The 21,362-nt window shown below is 42.3% G+C and overlaps 1 protein-coding gene across 8 annotated transcripts in view; it reads right to left on the reverse strand.

The window, feature by feature from the left end:
- Positions 1–5,372: 5,372 nt before the first annotated feature.
- Positions 5,373–21,362, reverse strand: part of LOC105561893 (kin of IRRE-like protein 3) — a 58,499-nt gene continuing 42,509 nt past the window's right edge. For 7 of the 8 annotated variants that reach the window (XM_012012253.1, XM_012012252.1, XM_012012256.1 and 4 more), the window contains 3 exons: positions 10,936–11,063; positions 8,955–9,123; positions 5,373–8,419 (listed from right to left, as the gene is read on the reverse strand). In XM_012012253.1, coding sequence (XP_011867643.1) covers positions 8,328–8,419; positions 8,955–9,123; positions 10,936–11,063 — 389 coding nt within the window. In that variant the 3' untranslated portion in view covers positions 5,373–8,327. The remainder of the gene's footprint in view (positions 8,420–8,954; positions 9,124–10,935; positions 11,064–21,362) is intronic. The other variant, XM_012012254.1, reaches the window with a different exon arrangement.

Consider the following 21,362-nt stretch of genomic DNA (forward strand, 5'->3'; position numbering starts at 1 on the left):
GCGAGAAAATAAATAACGTAGAGAGCCGCGGTAGCTCCTCGCAGGAGCCATATAAAATTAAACGTCTTAACGAACAGCGGCGTAGTTTCCTCCCCCTTCTCCCCCCCCCCCCTCTTCCGCCCACCTCTTGTTTCTCAGCAGTATATTTTCACTTGGAATCTTACGAGGCTCTTGATAAATGCGAATCGTAAAACGGCAAGAGCAGATCTGGAGACGTAATTAAGAAACGAGGAACAGTTTCGGCGTAAGAAGAGCACGGCGTGGCACATAAATCTGCTTTTCAAATTAAATTTAGCTTTACAAATCCGCCGTGTCCGACGGTAAAAGTTACTCCGTGAAACGGCGGACGTAAGATAAGCCCTTTTTCTATGCTAATCATGGTTGTATGAGAGTGGTTTTCGTGTCGCCGGCGAGAATATGAAATATGTAATTTCAGTCAGGATTTTCATAATTTATTTCGCATAAATCCATATTATTAGATCTAGTTTCGACAGGGCGCAGTGTAAACTTTCGCGAATATGTATCTAAAGAATATAAAAAAATTTGAAAAAAACACCAATGTTTCTCTCAAAGTTATCGCAATGTTCCGACCGCCATTATATTTTAATGCCGATATGTTCTGAAAATTAATTAACAGAAAAGAAATCCTAGCAGAAGAATATTATAACCATTTTTCAGTTATAAGTGATCAAAGTGGTGGACTAAATAATATTGCATAAACAATTTACACCATTTAGTTCATAATTGCAATTACGCACATGCTCGATCTATCATATTATTTCATTCTCTGTTAAGTCGCATAAAATCAAATTAGCAATAAATACGAATGAACGGATTCTAAAAGATTAGAATAGAATTAGCGCGTTATAACAAACGTAATAATCCTTTAATCATTTTATATTAAATAATTTAATCGAAATATGTTATATAATCTTTCATCCATTTACGTCAGACATATGCACATTGAAAATTGTTCAATGTTGTTTTTATGCATACATCATCAGGTGTACATTCATATTTTATACTTTAATATTTTGTCTTATTTCTTTTCTTATTGTATACGTATGTAGATTATAAGAGCATACGTACACGTATCCGTGGAGCGCGGATTACAGAGGATCAGGTTTTGTTCTATGTCGCTATACAACCATTTTTAGTAGAGTTATAGCATTTTGAAAACTTCAGCACGCGCGCGTATTATACACGAAAGAATACGGCAGGTATTTTTTGCTTGTAATTCGGCACTCAGCAAATTACGAAAAACGAGATGTTGAAAACATGTGTAGCGCGTGTGTTTTGAAATACGATGTGCTGCCTCCGAGAAGCACGCGCACTAATAGCCTATGGTAATTGATCAAAATCATATGTTAAATAGATTATTTAAAAAATATATCCTTTTTGTATCGTTGCCTTTTTCGTTGAATAAATTATTTTAAAAATTTTTTCAAAAATATAAACAAATATCAACGAAATATGATATAAATAATTTGTGTATATTTTATATATTTGTAAATATTAATTATTATTACGGTTTGTTTTCGTTACCAAAATAATGCTTAAAATATTTTCGTTCGGTTACGAATTTTCATATTAAAAAGAAATAGAATTTAATAATTTACATGTTGCACGTAAAATTCATCGCTAATATAATAGCTTGTTAATATTAACCGTTTCATTATATAATATAATACATATGTATTTCGAGCGAAAGATATATTCTACATAGTATTTCTGCCACTTCAAAGTTAGGAAAAACCGCGCTAGCTATGCTTTCTCCTGATCTTTGTCGACGTTTTAAGTGACCCTAATGTTTCATCAAGCTTGATTACATCGTCCAAGTGTGGCGTCAAAGAACCGTCCGTAGTTTTGACAAACTGCCATATGCGAGTGCTTTTAGCCCGAAAAGTAATTCAACCGCGGTGCCTAATTTCGCAGTTAAATGAAATTTCGCTCGAGTGCTTTGTCCGTGGAGCTTGTGGCGAGATGAAACACCATGACTCAGAGAGTACACTGGCGAATGAGGAAGATTGTTAATACTGATTTCAATGTTCAGCGTATGTTCTAGCGTAATAAGAGCGTTATACTTGTAGATCATACGATTCGCTGATAATTGCCAAAAGCAATTCTCAATGGCCCAGATTGATTGCGTCATGAAGAAATATACGCGTTGAACTGTGTGACAGAGCGGAGATCGAATCATTTAACATACAAGTGCTTACCAAAGTCTGCTCGTTACCCCCGTCGACGGTGGCAAATTCGATTTAATATTACGTTTAAGTACGTCAGAGAATTAAACATAGTTTGCATGCGCAGTTTGCATACTAAATTTCTATACGGCTTTGCAGTTTTATGAATATAAAACCACCGTCACTTGTAATAATAATTATTATAATAATTCTAATGAATTTCGTGTATTTTAGTTTCATTTCTGCGCTTACTTTTATATTAAATTAATTAACAATTTTTATCCAACTCAATACCTATATTCGTAATGATGCTCGCTCAATGTAATATTTTGTGACGTAAAGCTCAACTTTCAGTCCTTTTTCACAACAAATTTTAACAAATATTGAAACACCGCAGATACGAGGGGAGAAACATGTTTCCTATTCAATTACTTTAGTGCAGTGTTGATCTTTCTACACCACGCGTGTTTACGAGGGCAATTACTTTTGCGACGGTAACCGAGCTAAAATTCGAAATGAATATGTAAGGTGAGGAGAGCGCTAATTGTTTGCCAGCCAGGTCTCGCGAATTACATATTTACATTTGTATCGATTTTCCGTCCGGAATTTGTCACGGTTTTCGTGACTCGGATTAGGCGTCGCTACTAACTCCGAGACAAATATTTGCTTATCATTATCTGCGGATGAGTTTCTCGAAATAACACGAAGTGAAACAACCATTGAGATAGAGAGAGAGAGAGAGAGAGAGAGAGAGGGGGGGGGGGGACCTCTGAAACTGCTGGCACCGAAAGCTGCTACGCATAGTATCCGAATGTCGGATGAGGGAGGCCGTGAGTTATCTGCCGCTTTAGATATTAATTGGAGCAGTACAATTTCAACAGTCCTCTTCATATTCCGACTGATGCATTAGAGTCTACTCGTTCGCACGGATACTTATGACAATGTGATATACGTGATTACTTGGGCAGTGCAACACACGCACGTAGCTATGACCTGCCAACGTCAGTTACGCGTGTAGATATAGCAATTTCGATACATACGACTAGATCCAATGTGTATATGTATGTGTGCACGTGTATGTGTACGTATATGCGATTGACCTATTGTATTAATCAAGTACTAACTGACAGAATTACTCGTACTGTTTGTACGAGTATCTATTCTGGATTCATATACGTTCCGCTGATAACGGCACCGCTAATCGAACCTATGTTAGTTCATCAAAAACGTTGCGAAAGATTATATCGCAGTGAAGGGGATAAAATTGCAGTGAACTTTTAGATCGATTTTTTTGGACGATATAATGTACCTACAAACTTCCTTTTCAGCTTTTACGCCATTTCATTGTTGAATTCTTTCCTTTGCGGTTTCCGCGTTCACATAGTTCTCTATTTTATTGTAATTTGAGTTACGATATTAGTCCGAGTTGACAGAATGTTATATAAAACATGTACGTAAAATGTGATATCCATTAAAGTAAAAAATTCAAATCTGAGGTGGCTCCTTTTGGATACATTGTTACGTTTATTAATCCATCGATTAAATGGTAATATCGGTATCATGCACACGTGCACGTGTTCAGATTTGACACTTACTTTGATGTATTTTTGATACTTCGATATTCGATCTACTGAACCGTCACTGCATTACACTGCACCATTGGTTCTATTGTCGCTGAAATTTATGCTTAGTCGTAAAAAATCGTGACTTGGAAACGAAATATAAAAAAATGCCCGTATTGTACCTAGAGCTTGTGAAACGGAACGTATGATCGCATGTCACGTAACAGGGTCTATCGACTTTCCAATTGGATGCGTGCCTCGTCGATGAACCTACTGTACTAATGCGTTGCTACCGGCTGTACCGCGATATGGCGCACGCTGAAACTGTCATTAAATTTATTAATTCCCATATAATGAACTACGCCATATATAATACCCGGCAGCGTTAATAATTACATTTGCGATGGAAATTATTGCCTGGTAACGGAAAGTTTCCTCCTAGCTGCGCTTTGTGTTATACGAAGATAATAATTATGGAAATAATTACGTGGGGCTGAACTTTTGTACGAGGGTAGTTTGAAAAGTTTCTTAAGCAATACATAGATAGTCTGATTTTTTATGCAATTTTCAATTTAGTGAATATAGTTTTAACTTTTGTAAAATTGACATAAAAATTGCAAGTCGTTCTGTCAAGTAGTTTGTATTTGACATTATCTCCAAGTTGTGTTTAACATTTCTAGAAAAATAGAAAGAAATGAAATTCGAACAAAAACATTAGGTCGAAAGTGAAGATAAGGAATGTCGAAGAACATTATTCAACTCGGAATTTATTTCCACAGTTATTTTACTTTTCAGAAAAAGAATGTGATTACTGCACAAATTTCAGTTCTTTTTAGAATTATGAAACACAATAATTTTGAGGTGCTACATAAACCACTTGATAGATCGATTTGAAATTGTTATGTCAATTTTATAAAAGGTGAGAAACTATCCATTAAATTTAAAATTAAATGAAAAATGATGCTATCTATGTATCGCTTAAGAAACTTTTCAAACCACCCTCGTACACTTATCAATTATCGAACATGTTGCGAGTGTATCCTGTGTGCGTTATAAGAGTATGAAATAGAAAACTACTTTAGATACTTTAAAGATACTTACGTTTTTGTAGGTAGATTGTTGATTCTCGCCGATACGTGGAAGTTATTTTACTTGAAATTGTTTTCTCCGTGATTTTTATTTTAAACATTAATTTTTAATAATTATAATTCTATAAGTTTTATTTTAAAATAAAAACACAACGGTATTGTTAAATTATTAAATCATAAAAGACGTCAGGTCATTAAATACATTTCCGATTTCGTGGACGCGAGAAGCACTTTTGGGGTTTGGAAGGTAAAAGAGATGTTGCGGTCGGGACAGGTGAAATTTAAGCAAGGTAACCGGTTTATATAACAAAGCAGCGAACAAAAAGGCGTGAAAGAGCCTCCTCTCCCAAAGGAGGGTAATTAGCGTCCATTAACTCAAGTATTAATTAAAATTGCCTCTTTAAAATGTGACGCTAGAGGTAACAAAAAATTAAGAAAAATCGCGATTAAAGAGTTATCGAGGTCACGTGCCAAGGATCGACAATTGCCAAACAAGCCGGTGTAAGAACCTATTTAACCAAAAAAGTATAGTTAATGCAGGTCGTTCATGTACGACTTGTCATTCGCATCTGAGTGTCTCTTGTTCTTTTTATTAATGCGTACAATGGCAAATAAAATTTGTCGACACAATTCGCAACATTAATTCGGCGAAAATGTACAGGCCCATGAAAAAGATTTCTATAGAGAATGACAAGTAACACTTAATCTACGCCCTTTCAATTGTTTCCTCTGTCTCCTTAGCCGCGTACATATATTGACGTCTATAAAAACGTATATGTTATACGTGAAATCCTCCAAGTACAACGAATTTCGGCGTCGTTAAAAGCTAATAGAAAGACTGGCACCGAAATATTCTTGGAATCACGTTTCTAACAAAGTATATATAGCAACCATAGGACCGTTTCTTACACGTGCACGCCGGCATCAATTGCTAATACGAGTTATTCGCGATTGGACCAACGCGCGCACCGATTATATGGTCCCATTGATAGAAGAAACATTCGGTCTTGGGCGCTAATAGCGACAAGAATATCACCGAGGATATCGAAGCCGTTTTCGTGAGTGGTCCTGAACAAGCGAGGTACATTTCCGACGCAACAATACTGCCAAAGCTCACTGCAGAGGCACAATGCCAGTCCTCTTTTACGGCGGGGAACGGAACAACCGCGGGATCGTCCCGGCGCACGTGTTCGAATCCCCGAGAGCTAGCACTTTCGAACAATACGTTTTTACCGGTAACCGTAACGAGGATAAAATCCGTTTCGAAGTCGAGCCATTATAAGTTCGACGAATAAACCTGCTTTCTTCCTGTAGATACGTCGCGTCGCGCCACCGAGAGCACGGAAAAGCTCCGTTATATTTGCGTATCCGCATGAAAGTCCATTGCTTTCTCGCGCGCAAGTTTCCAACTTTCAGATTCTATGCGTTTCGTAGGCCGTCACGGCGCGTCTATCCTTACTTCCGAAGCCGAGCGCAGATTTTATCGTCTGATATGCAGAGACGCATATTTATACGAATGTATTTGCCGTATAATCCGATATATGTCCTTGAAACATCTCTTATAGTAATTCTCATCCGAGATTGATTCTTTTCTGATTTTTAGTCTACACGTTTTAACGTAGCACAATTTTTTTATTTTAACACGTTGTGTTTTAATGTTTCAGAATTTTATTAAGTGTAAATACGTGTAAGAAAAAGAATATGACATGATTGTATGAAATTCCATTCAACTGGAAAATGGATTATTTTAACAAGGACAGATGAAGTTAAAAATTATATCAATTAACTCAAACTCACGTGAATAACAGATGTGGGTAATATTTATTGAAAAATTGTGTAAACTATTGCTTTAAAAATATATAATTATAGTCTTTGATACTTTATTTAAAGAATATTAGCGGAATATGTAATTATAAAAATAGTATAGAATATCAGGAAGTTTTTATTGGGGAAAATCAAAGCGATCAATTCAATTTTCCAATAAATATTTCCGACATCTTTTATTTATGTGAGTTAGTGTTAATTTATGTAGTTTTTTATTTTATTTGCTTTCGTTAAAACAATCCGTAGTGACGCGTTATAAACCAATTGAAAAGAACCTGATAAAATTTCGGTAAATCATCGCCTACCGTAATTACTTTCCTTAGGCGTGTTTGAAATAAATGAAATTCTGCTTTTTTAGAGCCCCCAACTTGTTTCCTGCGCGACAATCAATAATTCGATAACGAGATTACTTCCTAATATACTCGAAACTCGTCGCAGCCGAGGCATTGTTGATAGTTGCAACGAGAACGAGCCTATCGAACGCAATCAATAATTGAATTAACTGCAATATGGAGTTCGCGGTGTTCATGTTCAAGATCTTTTAGCGAAAATGATAGACGTCACTTTTAGATACAAGACCTTAATATTTCGAGAGTGCACACCCATTGATCAATTCGGCAAATTTTGTGTTTTATCAATACGTAATTTTACGCAGCGTTGTGTGTCCGTTTAACTCTGCGAATCGATCCACTTTCTTGGTTTTCGAAGTTCTTCGAATATTGTGCGAGGAAATGTTTTCTTTAAATTTGCTTAGTATCGGACAGTATTCAAAGCGATTCTTTCGATTCTTACAATGTATTCTTCATATTGCTGCTTCGTCTCTCGTAAATATCGGAATATTCAGGAGTAAGTATAGAAATTCCGAAATATGTGTGTCGGACCGTTTTTAGGTCACGCGTTACATTGGTATGGCATTTGCGAAAATGTTCTTTCTTCGCAGGCGATTCTTATTTCGAAAAGTGAGGAAAGATTCCAGACGGCGGAAACGGACTCGCGACTCTTTGCCGGAACAGAAAAAGACTTCGTACTTGTTTCCGCAGTGGGGCAAGAACCCAGACCTTGTCCCTTTTCACGAAATGACAACGGCCTTGAAAGCGCCGTGTAAGTTCAGCGAGTACATTCGACTAATCGTGTTTAAGAATTATTATAGGCTCTTGTCCATTACGATCGGCAGAATCGGTGAAGATTAAGAAGTTCTTTGGATGTAATGTAACACTTTCTAATAAAAAATATTTCTCATTTGTATCAAATCTTTTGGCCACTAAGCAAAATTTTTTTGCTCTCCTTTTCGACCACGTAATCGCACAGAACTAAATATATGTCCGCAACTCATCATTTGCCCTGTGATGCACATCTAGACTAATAATATTTATTTTAACTCACGTTCTCCAGGCGACGACGCGACAATTGGATTCCCCCGTGGAACGCGGATGCGTTCCAATCAGCCTAACGCTCTAACGACGTAATGGGGAAACACGCGACGTGTCGCGGCGCAAATCTACGATGAGATTCCGTTACTTTCGCGAGGCGAACGTGTCGAATGCGCGTCGCAGCGAGTCGAATCCCCGGGGACAAAACCGCGAAACAGAATCTCCGCCCGATGGTTTCGTGAGAGTTAGGCGACCGTGCTTAAGTTCGCGCATTCAACCCGGAGTGCATAACGTCGGCTAGAATATCATCCGAAGAAGTAGGACGACCGGAAGCAGCGTCGCGGCCATTCTGTCGCCTCTGCCGTGATGCATTGCCGCTGGGTGTTCTTCTGAAACAAACGCCACGCTATAATGCCGTTTTCGCTCGGTCGGCTCTTAGCAGGTGGTATTTAGAGCGAGGTTTCCGCGGAACTGAGCTCTCGCTTTGAACCAAGAGACCCCACTTGACGTTTACAAGCTAAACAGTTTTCGCGAGACACCTTTTTCCGTAGACTCCGAAAAGTACTTGCTACTCCAGACACCGTTTCCGTTGAATGGCCCCTCATTTTCAGAAGAAGTAACTCCAGTTCATTTTCTTATACGCCCGCAATCTAATTGTTAATTAATCGATTGATACGATTTATGCAATGAATTTTATTTTACGTTTCTACGTAAAACGACGTGCTTTCGTATTCTCTTGCGATAAAAATTATATTACGAATCGTTACTGGAGTTCCGAGCGTATCTACTTATATTCCATGCACATTGCGATTTTTTTTCGCGAGTCCGCTTTTTTAGAGAACGTCTCACTCGAATCCAGACGAGTAACGTGCGGATGCTTGCACGTAACGCCCGTTCTAAACGAAATTGGCATTTTTCTTTTACCATTGACTATGTGGACCCGCACGTTGGTGGAACGAGTGTTACTGGGGGCGCACGTGTAAAAGCCGGAGTCTCTCTCGATCGCCTTCTGAATGAGTAAACGGCTCGAAGTCACGGGTCCCTTTTCCGTTACCAAGCTGATGCCACCCCTCGGCGAGTCGAAGTTAATCGCCTGCGGAAAAAGGATATAAAAAGCACGTCGGGTTACTCGCCTCTGACGTGACCAAGTACGGATGGGACCACTCTGCGGGAAAGGAAGAAGCAGGAAGTGTCGACGGACCGTGTTCCCCGCGATGACAGAAATCCTTTTTCCAAGCATTTTTTTTCTATATTCATTTCCTGACCTCTTGCTGTTTCGACACGTGTTTTTATCGCGCGATCGTGTATTATGAAAATATCACAAGCACTAATTAAGATATATGCAATATGTTGTACCTTAGATTTCGCATCTTTCTCAATTTTTAACGTGTTAACGTTAAACAAACTTAAACGTTTCCAATGATTATTCAAGCCGTAGGAAGGCGATTCGTATTGATTATAATGAATATAACCCGTTTAAACCCAAGCGGCTGAAAACATAACTTTTCAGGAATAAATCACTGCTTTCTTACCCCCTGCTTATTTTCTCTCTTTTTCAAGAAACGGCGTAATATAACAATTCTATTTGTAATTTTGTTAAAACCACAAATGCTACATTTTGCAATAATTGATAATTAATGATTCAAACGGCTGTAGAAATTACTATATATTTATAAAATATGTGTTTTATAAGTTTCATTGGGACAGAATTTATTACGCCTTTAAATTAATCATATTTGATCACATTTAATTAATACCGGTATAAATTGCGGTTTACAATTGTTCGATTTATGAATGCGCGTGTATGTGCTGGCAAAAGAAAAATTAATAATGATTTTGGCTAAAAGGAAGTGCAATATTTTGAAATAAATATTAATTGAATATATATGTCTAAATAGCGAAAATTCAATTACGAGAGAAATTTAAATAAATGGGGAGTTTCAATTAATGCTACGATATCGCAGCCATTTATCACAAATGTTTTTGATACATATCTATTTAGTTGAAATGTAAGATAATTGGACAGTAGCGATATAAACGTGCGTAATTAACCGATCTAGAAGTTAATTGCTCGCGCAAGAAGGCAGAAACAGACGTCATATCATTTGTCTGTGGCGTGACTAGACGGGACTCAAGGCACTTTGTGGCAAAGTGGAAGAGGCAAAAGTGTCGACTGTGGATGTCTTCCCTGAATGACAGAAAGCATTTCCCGGACAAGTTTTCCGAAACTACAACTTAAAGCGACGTCTATGCAACCGTCTCGGTTGTTCCAGATATATGCACAGAAATAAGTGCGATCGTCTGATTCTTAAACTCAAATGAAACTGATGCAAGAGCATTTGTCTACTTATTATTAATAACGCGGCCGTCTCCAAGGCGAATGCTCCCCGAGAAACTTTTACAATGTTCCTTAGCGAATGAATCGCCTCGCGGTATTGACAGAGAGAAACTTTGATATATTTAATGGAAATACTTATTCCCATTACAATGACAATAGTTTTGCGTTATACCGCGGATGAAGAGGGATGGGCATGCGAGTCTTTTTAATTATGGTTTCTGCGTCGCTCGAACCGGAAATACATCATCTCGAGAAAGCAAGTCGCTGTTGGCGTCTTCCATAAATATCGCACGCTCGAAGGAACGAAGGCACGTTATCAGCGATAATCGATATACGCGCCAAGCCGATAGAGACGCGTACACAGCTGCAGGCTTTTTTTTCTAACAGCCGCGAGGAACATGAAAAATGTTTCTGTTTGCGTCGATATCTGCGGTCCGTTCGCAAAATCAAAATCGGTTATGAAAGTCAATTGGGCCTCGGTTGAAAGCACCTTTCGCGACTTAACGGTAGCTGATTTTCGCAGCTAGTGGCAAGAACCTTATTCGCGAATCGTAAGATGCGGCTTACCTGATGGTTGTGACTCCAAGTTATCGTCGGCGGCGGTTCGGGCGCGTGCCTCACGTAGCATGTTAAATTTATCGTGCTGTCCCTGTTGATGAACAGATCGGGACCGCCGACTATTTCCGTCACGGGCTCTGCAAAGAGGGAGAGAGAGACTCGTACTGCGCGATATTTTCAATTTACGTCCATTTTCATACTTAAAAAACACCCTTTATTTATGCTGCTTCACCTGTGTCGCCGACGTTTTTCTTTTAATCGCAAACACGGGTGTCCGCGATGGGGATTTGCTAATGTTTTCCTCCCTCCCGTAATTATAACAAAAAGGCAAGGACAAAAGAGCTCCTCTACAATCTTCCTCGGTGTTGTCTTCAATACGATTCCGCATTCTTCGCTCCGTATTCTTCCGAACGACCGTTCAAAGGAGAGCAAAAAGTCGGCAGCCGAAATGAAATGCAATAACCGCGCACAAGAGGGGTCTCGCTCGGCATTATACTCACATTATTTTGCGGAAAACAGGTTCGCCCGGAGGAAGTACCGACGGAATCAATTCCGGATGACTGGGAGTTTCCGTTCGAAAGATTCGCTTTGTATGCGATTGAGGAGAAATCATTGAACCACAAGATATACGGAATTCTTTTCAAGTACCCCGCGCCAGAATCGGCTAGAGCCGCACATGTATCTCGCACGCCCATATCTAGAGGCGCTAAGAGCCCGCGATTAATTTCGACGAGGGCGATACCGCGCGATACGACGTGTCCGGAATTTTTGTCTCGTGCTCCGCGCGCGTAGGGAATCAATGACCATGCAGAAAACGTACAAACCGGGCGGTAGCATGGCTCTTCTTCCTCTCTCTTCCTCCCTTTTCGCCTTTCCATTAAATCTTGTTGCTGGAAATACCACCTCGGCGAATCTCCGCGTCCGCGGTACACAGGATCGTTACAGTCCGTCGGCCGGGATTCTCCAAGTTACTCGGATTCCCATTGGTGGATCTCAATTATCTGACAAACCAGTTTCGAGACTTCCACCGTCGTTTGCTGACCGACTTGCGAGCGGGCGGTCTGCGGCAACACGGAGAGATCTTCATTTCCACGCCAGGAATACCAAAAGCGAGTATCGCGAGGGCGGCAACAGCTTATTACTGTTTCATGAGGCTCGAGACCCTTTTGTTGCTCGCATTGCCAGCGTTTATTCCCACCCCCGGGGCGCGACGAGTATCCAACTTCCCGATGGAGTGAAATACGAGCGGATTTAACGGTCGTATCGCGAAAAGGACACGGAACCTTTTTTTTTACCGTTATCGCGACGCGTTATTCCGCATAATAACGTTTCGCAACATGCATGCCATTTGACGGCTTACCGCGTCGCGCGCAATTTGTAAGCTTACGGCCCAGCTGGCGCCGTTAAATGAAATCGTTCGTGCGACACCCATCTCGAAACCTTACGCGCTCGACAGGCTCCTTTCTTCCTTTCCGTGCGTGCTGTATTCTGGGAAAATATTTTAATTCGCTAATTCAGAGCAAACGCTATCGCCTATATCACTCGACGTTTTCAAGAATAGGATGATTTCAGCGGAGAGAAACTAGTTTTCTCGAGATCACTCTTTGCGTTCCTTGAACGATTGCACCAAGTTCGCAAGTTTTACTAATGATGATTTCGTGGCGTAATTCTCTTCGGCACATTACTCGCGCAGGCCTTGGATATCATTGAACAAAATTGCGGGCCATATAGAGCGCATACTCTGCCCGGTCTCGCCGCTTGGAAGTCAGGGAGAGCACGAGCATCGTTAAGATACGATGTTAACGAGAACAGGAGGAGTTTGTCGTTAGCTGCAAGTGCGGGCGTTTTTGCAACGCTAACGACGTCACGCCGAAATTAAGATCCCATGATGTTCCGGAGTTTCCATCGACGCGTTGCTCAATTGTACTGCAACCGAGACTTGCGTCAGTGAGCGCTGTCCGTTCTGGTCAGCCTTCTACAAGAGCGAGAGAGAGAGCGTCATTTTCTTCTAGGAGATCCTCGAACGACTGGACGAATACTCCTCGCGAACATTCCGTTAAGAGAGACGCAGGATGTCGTTCGTTTTACGACAGTGCTGCAGGTATCTCGAGAATTCAATGACGTTCTTCGCGAACGGTAGTGCCTATTAAGAGGAACGATCAATTATTTCGATAGTCCGCGATCGTCCAATTGAACCGGCGTGGCAGGCGCACCGGGAATTTATCTGTCGATCTTCATTCTTTGTCGATTATCGTCGAAATTTCTTCACGATGAAAATGCCAATCGTTTTTATCGATATTTGTTTACCTAGTTGTCAACTTGCGTAATTCGCGACCGCAAATGACCGAGATGTATTTATTGCCGTGAAAGTGATGCGAATATTTTATAATATTAAATTAATATTTTACAATAGTTGGAATAATTCGCAGCACGATACTACTGAATGTTACTTCTCTTCAACTTTGTTTGCTAGCCGGATGCAAGCGGCGTGCAGCCAAGTGTCGCGTCGGTAAACCGACGCAAATGTATTCGTAAACAGTTATTGTGAAAGAGATATGTGTCGTTCCCGATGCCGAGAGTGCTGCTGAGTTTGAGATCTTTGACGTATATTTCGACGTCCTTTGTTCTTTCTGACCGTGAGGCCAAGTATTTCGAAATTTCCGAAGAGGACGAGAATGGAACCGGCTGGTACGACTTTAACCGAGCCATCGATCCCCTATCTTTGATCGATCACCGTCCCTTGATCGATGCCGCGCCCCTGGGTGAAGGGCCCGGCAGGGTGAAATAAATCGAGGGTGGACCGCGTTCGTGGCCCGACCGCGACTCGGTCCGCAATTGAATCACCACTTCGCTGTGTTGCCCGCAAAAAAGTCTAACAAGTATAGAGGATAGTAAATCGACGCTACCTCTGCGAAATACGCTCGGGTGGAAGACGCGAACTTTCTCTCCCGAAAGAAAATTGCGGGTCGTTCGGCACCACCATCGCCTTTGTATCGTTACCAGATGGCTTGTTACTCTTTGACATCCGTTCGAAAAAGAAGATCCCCGTACTGTCTGTTTCGTGACCTCAACATGCGGCTCCGCACGCCTTTCAATTTATGTGTGGTATCTTAATTATATTCTGTTACACATTCGCTTTGATTATTGACTTGAACATACGGCCGTATCGCTTCGTACGAACCGCATGCGTCCGTTTAGCCACTCGGGCAATGTATAATCACACGTCCGGTTCCTTCAATATTAATCTTCCTGGTCGGCGCAAAGCAGAACCACTCGATAAATCAAGTCGTTGCATCGAGACGACTTCCATTCCAGGGGCCGCAGTCACATTTTTCGTAACGCCACTCGGAACCGGTGACCATACGTTCGCAGTGATCAGGGACATTAACTTGACAGACATACGCAGTCGACGGTATCGAGGATAAGTTAGCGGCGGGACAAGTCCGGCACGGTTGTGTGCAACCGCTGAATGTATTACGCCCGGGGACGCGAAGGGGGGTGGAGAGTAGCGAACGATCGCAGTAACTCGAGCTATGAGGCCCCATACGTTACGTGCCATATCATCAGAAGCGAGAGTCACCGTTGGGCCGTCCGTCCCTTCGTGCCCGAACACGGGAATTCCTATGCCGATAATGATCTTCCATTCGCGCCACTGCCGATAGAAATTGATTGCGCCCGAATGCGTCGATCGATGGGGTCCGCACGGGCGCCGACCACTGTGTCGGGAACGCGCGTCATGCGTCCAGGATATACAGTGTACTTTGGTGCGTGCATATCCGACGTCGTGTCATACTGATTGCGCATCACTCGCCAGTACACCACCGACGGAATGTCGCATGGAGATCACGGCTGATAGACGCGTCATTCACGGAAGGGTGAAACGACGATAAGGGAATAATATATCGCGGTTCGAACGCGGCGAAGTGAATAATCGCTCGGGAGATTATGCTACAGCAACGTTTGCTGCGTTATTACTCCGTCGCTCCTTTGTGCGCGTGTATTGTATTATCTTCTTCTTTCACTTGGAATCAGTGCTACCGAAAGGATGTCGAGCATCGTGACATTCATATTGCATGTTATCGAACCGTTTTCGATAGTGCATCATACGGGCGTGCACCCTTATTCGTGATGCTCGACGTCTCGGCCGTTATCCTAAACACGTACATATTTCACGGATTAATGTCTTATCGGCGATGAGATAGCTCGGCACTTCCGCCTTAGCCGTTGGATACTAACGCGATCAGAACGCGTTCTCGAGCATGAACCAGGATGCCCACCTGCATTACGATACTCGTGGCAAGCGATTCCGCCACGCCCATGAGGGAACTACGGCTGAACTACCGAACAAGAGCCATTTACACAAAAGGCGACGGTAATGGCGAGATTCTTAGCTAGAGTACCTCTACCCCAAGTTTCGGCCCCCGGAGAAAAGCTGCTCGAGTATCTATACCCTAATAATGCGTTGTTACTGGCACTTACTTAAGCGTACTTGCGACTATTAGGAATTCTAATTACTTTCGTAGCTGCCAATTCGACTCGAGAATGATCGTGTTATCTCGCGGCGAGAATGGAGCAATTCCGAGTAGATCCTTGCACTCTTTGAGAAAAAAGAAACCGTGTCGTTTCAAAAATTAAGTCTTGGAAATGATTTCCGCGCGACCGACTATTTTCATTCGCTTTAAAGTCGCTGGGAAGATTTACGATTTAATTTTATATCCTTCAATTCCACTGGTTTACCATTATCAATGCTAATACGGTTTGTCACGATCCTCTTTCTGTGTTTAATGCAACAATGCAATTTTATAAAGAGAAACTTCTATTGGATACGTATTCGCCGACTGGAGGAACACGCGGCTTCAGGAATCGCATTTGTGCGGCGTAACATCCATGAACGGGTCCTTTTTACGGATGTCTTTATCGGCAATTTACTCGGGCAAAACCAAACGAGCAATGGAACTGATCGAGCGATACGTTTCGCGGTACTTCGTCCCCTTCAACCGCGAAAACAATCCCGACGGGAACGTTCGATAGAAGCCCGCGGTTATTTTGAAACCGCGATCAGCTAACAAACCCGGAAAGCGTTATACGCCGCCGCGAACGTACCGGTTTTATCGTCCGCGATAATCCTGCAAAATAGCATTTTCCAGGCCGCGGGCAGACTCCGGCAATCCGCGCGCGCGGCTTACAATGGTGTCCGGCACGGCCGGCCGGGCATTACTTTCCTCAAATTCTCAATATGACATCCTTTATTTCAGCTAAACCGACCGGAAGGAGCTTGGCCACCGGCCAGGATCGGAAATCATTCGGCGCCATATTGAGCTAACGAAACTTTATTCCGGCACCATCTCCGTCCGCAACTGTTAATCCCGCTCTATTTTCTAGGAAACGTCTACTCGTCCACGGTACGGGCGCGGCGATGAGAGGATTATCGAAACCGGATTAAGCAATGCTTTCCTAGGAATCGCCTCGTTATACGCGTAAAGATAACCGGCCCGTTAAAAGCTCTGATCGTTATTGCAGGTAGTATCCAATTTATTTTATCCTCAAGAAACTATAATCAGAATTGATTTGACTGGTTGATTAAACTATTTCCCGACTCTATCTAAATACCGATATATGCTTTTAAATGTAATATAGTCAAAGTTGATTGAATCGTCTTATTAAATTCAGTGGCGTTAAACAAGATTGTTTTCCTTCGATAAGAAAGGATTCATCAGATTTCCCAACAAAATTATGTAACGGCGTCGAGCAAAAAATACCGTTCTCAGAGTATAGAGATTACGTTGTCGTTAGCGCAATAGTAGTGTTATAGACACTATCAGTGTGGTCACACATCGCTGCCAAATAGTTTTCGAGCGGTGATATATTTCCGTCCTCGGGATATTCGAAATAGTTCAACGCCGTTATCACGTGGAGATGAATTTCTCCCCGCACAGGGTGCGATTTACGGCTTGTAGATTCAACCGCGCCTATTTTGTCAGAATATAAAGACCCTTGAAAAATTGATATCTTAGGTGTATCGTTTCGCTATACAGCGAGTGTATTTTATTAAGTTTTAACGGAGAAAAAATTAACATATTCTACGAATATTATTTTTCATGTTTCTCGTACCAAGTTGTTATTCGCTCTAATACGATTAGTTGTACTTTGCAGAGATTCAAGTTTGTCTTTTTTAAGATGCGCGTCAACGAATATACCGTACGAATGAATATCGAAGACTAGATTAGGAGTTTCTATTCCAGAAATTGCGCTACGGTTTTTGTACTTTTGTGAGGGTAACATATCGACTTTTCTCGATCATTTGTAAGCTTTTATTGTTACAGTGATACGATCTCGTGGGAGCTAGAAATCTGATATTTCGTAAAAATTTCAAACAGAAATATGAAATCAATTGGACAACAAAGCCTTTTCATAGCTTTCAAGTGACTTTACACTTGCAACGTAACGTCATTTAATCTAAATATATAATGTAATTTATAACAAGTCTGCGTGTCTCGTTGCCCGCTTTGCGGCCGAATGCACTTGGCGCGAGACACTACCGTGTCACTTGATGAAAAATACAACCCAGAGCTATGAACTAACTAGTTAGCTACAATTTCAGGAATAAAGTTTACTCTTTCGCAAGTGTATTAATCATTCGTGTCCATTGTGTATAATAGATAGTTAACTATTTCAATGGGAATATTCACTTCCGTTTTCGCGTTTTCCTGTCTCAGCGTATAATATTCTTGTTGTATCCGTATCCGAATGTACGTTTCGAGACGCAGAAATGCCGGGAACAGAAATTGATTTCTGTCTATACATACGTACACATACGTAACGATTGGGTAATCTCCCTGTTGTTAAAAGCTGTCATTATCGGTTAACCCTTACTGTGGCCTCTAAAGAGCCTAGAAGTGAACATCGTGAGAACTTACCGAGAACTAACTCGGTGATTGAATTTGATAAAGGGGCGAGATCCAAGTTGACGAAATTGACTCGGGGAAACAAGGCGGGCTGTCATCGCGTTGCGTAACAATGAGGAAAGAGCGCAGGGCTGTCAATAAAGTGCAAGCCGGATGCACTCGGCGCGAGAAATTACTAGCCACGGCCGACGGAATCGCTAGCAGTCAACTTTTAATTAGTTTCGAGCTCGCGGATCGGAAAAAAAGAGCGATATTCAGGCGGTGGGCGACGCGGATGCCGATACCGCGATGCGCAAGCAATTAAATCGCGGCTGATTCTTCCCCGGCCCCACCGTTGTCCACCTTTATTTCGCAATCACACACGTCGTCGCCGTTGTCGATTTGACTTGGCGAAAGCGGGATGCGCGCCGGGGCGATTTATTAGTAATATGCGGCACGAAGCCGTCATCGTGACGAATTAACGAGGCGCCGCTGAAAATGCGAAACCTTTAATTTCAATGACTATAGGCCGGCCGCACTCTCGGCAGCGGGCTCGTGCCGAGGGGCGTGTAATTACTAAGTACAGGCCGGCCGGATCATCGTGATAACAATACTTGGGCTCTTACCAGCATGGCATTGTAATTACGCTCCGTTGTTTAAGTGCGCTGTGCTATTTTTGCGGGGGCGAAATACGACCGACATCGTGTTCGATGTGTGCGCGATACGACCAGGCGCGGCGGCTCGTAACGATTCTTTTAACCCCGTGAAACTACCAGTGAATATTTTATAACGTTACACAGCGTAGGAAGGAGCGTATTTTTCATTGCGCATTAATTACCGCTTAAACATGCATTAACGCGACAAGCTGCCGCTCATTTGAAATTCTAGCCGGAACAAAATATTTATTGACGTTAATCACGCTCTAACGCGGGTCGATAATGAAACGGAACTATGACGTTTTGCATTATAACGTCCTTTTCTGTAACGTATACGTATTTAACTATGCGCGTATTCCATCGCAAAATTCGTGCCTGGCAGCCTGTCAAGCCCCTTATTAATATTTATGAGAAAGTATAGCGAAATCGCGCGGCTCCCAGCAAAACGCTAAAGCGCTTTCAATCGCGCGGCCATGGAGTTGCCGTGTGTGCGGGAGCACAGCGCCCAGGATTAAACCGTTAAAGCTTGACACCGGTCGGAGTAACGTAAACCGCAAAAATTCAATAAACATGACTTTACTGTCGTGACAAAAATTACGTTACGCGTGCCAATCGCACGCGCTCGTCTCCGAAAAGCGAAATTAAGATAAATCGCGGTAAGCCGTGCGCAGACAATATTCCGAGGGAAATTTATATATATTTACCGGGGATGAAGAGCGCCGACAAACGAGGTGAAGGTAAGCGACTGAATTGAGATGTGAGTCCTATCTAATCTCAAGAAACGTATATAATAACGCGTGGTACAGAATTAATTAAGAAGCAATAACGTCGATCGGGAAATTCAGCACGAAATATTCCGTGCTAGAGTTGGGGTATTACTCAAGGCCATCTATTAAATTTTACAAGTGTCCCAGAATTTCAAGGCACGTCTCTCAAAACATAGACAATTGATTCCCCGATACACTCTGTGCGACGTCCGAGAGTATAGATCTCCGTAGGATTATCTTGATCCAGTTTTCCCTAGGAACCATCCACTCATGTATTTCACTTCCTAATCCCGTCGTATGATTTGCACAAGGCGGTTCCACCCTGGGCCTGTATGCACCAAGGATTTCTAGCGGTAGTTTGACCCACGGGCGGTTACGCGGACACTGCCGGAACGTCCCAAAACTCTGACAAATTGAATACACTACGTCACAGGCAAGGCACTGGCCATATTTGCATTGCCGACCGGCGTGGATGGCATTAATTCGCTCGTGGGTAGCGGAACAAAGTTCCCGAGACGCACTAAACTAAACCGAGTGCTCGCTTATCAAATTGAATACTCGGCAAGATGTTACGTACGAGCGGCCGTTTAAGCCGGGTAAACTGTTCGCGTTTATTACTAGCGCGAGCGATACCAATTAGTGGATCTCACTCAGCTTCTCCCAACGCGGTCGCCGTTTGATCATCTTTTTCATTAACGAGTTTTCTTCGTCCCGAGTTCGTACCGCTCGCCGGAAATATGAACGTGTGCTACGGCACGGCGACGCGAGGGTAACTGCATTTACTTCTGCACCGAGTTTCACGCGACAGCGCTTCATGATAATCTTGGTAATCGCGTCTCTTAATGGACGTGGCGGATAAATTTGCGTTTAATGGATTCGCGGGTGCCTCTTTAATTTTCAAAGAACCCACGCGCAATTTCTAGCACTTACCACGCGACGGTCTCTCGCCGTTCGGGAATCCGGCGCGGTTGTACGGCGGAAACGTAGTAAAGAAATATACCCTATTATTATTACGCGTTACAGTTATTAATACCACTTGCTGGAATTACGACGATAATGAGCTTAATACGCTTAATTTTTCATCGTGCACCATACGTAGCGAGCGTACTCGCCGAATGTTCCAGATTCCACGTAACAAAGTATCGCTGGCCTTGATTAATTAACGCGCTGCACATTTCTTATTCTTGATATATTCAATACTTTTTATCATCAACTTATAACCCCACAGATATATCACGTTGCATATTTTTGCCGGTTAATTGTATAATATCTTCTTCCTATTTCTGCGATGTTATCGTATCGCGATAGTGCGCGGCTTCGGCCGAAGGGACATTAGTTTGGGCATCCGTGCGAAAACTAATTAGTGAACGCTAATTAGCTGCCTAATGTCCCGGCTAGCCGGGCCACTCGGTAATGGTTAAGGAACTTCTGCACGCTGGAGGTAACGTAAATTCGTTATGCTGCATGTGCACGGCTTAACTTTCCACGCACGTTTGCGACAAACGAAAACTACGAACTGCCCATCCGTCTCGCGATGCCTTCCGCCGACTCCTTTCGAGATTCCTTTTTCTCTTACTACCGCTAACGTCAATGAGAAACGACTTGACCGAGTACGTGACGGCCGCAAAATTGATTCACGGGTGAAAAGGCTATATTGCTTTACCGGTGCCGAGGGAGGAAGGACACAAAGTCGAAATCGGGGACGGCGCTCGATACATCGTTCGCGGAGAATTGTTTCGTGAAATTTTCGAAATTTCGCTCTGGTGGAAATTTTGAGGAGTATCGTCTCTCAATGTTATTTCGATTCCGCCCTCGACGGGCGATTGATTTCTTCTCACGTCTAGTATCTTCGTCTATTCGCTTGAGTTATTTTCGTTTTCCCGAGTAACGAGAACTCAAAAACGCGCGGCGGTGGGTCGAGCTAGTTGCAAAAAACAGTGTCTTTAATTAAATTCAGGCTCTGCGACGGGAAAAAGAATTAAACGCAGACTTTACAGCGTGCGGTGAATGACTTTTGTGAGCGTGGGGCTGTGGCTGCGAAGGTACTTCATGTAGAATAAATTAGATTATAAAAGAGAAAGCGCGGTAAATAATCGATCGTAAATATGTTAATGATGATTCGCTCGTCG

Source organism: Vollenhovia emeryi, unplaced genomic scaffold, assembly GCF_000949405.1.
Source record: "Vollenhovia emeryi isolate VEMERY1.0 unplaced genomic scaffold, V.emery_V1.0 DF939198.1, whole genome shotgun sequence".
In the NCBI taxonomy this organism is placed as follows: Eukaryota; Metazoa; Arthropoda; class Insecta; order Hymenoptera; family Formicidae; genus Vollenhovia; species Vollenhovia emeryi.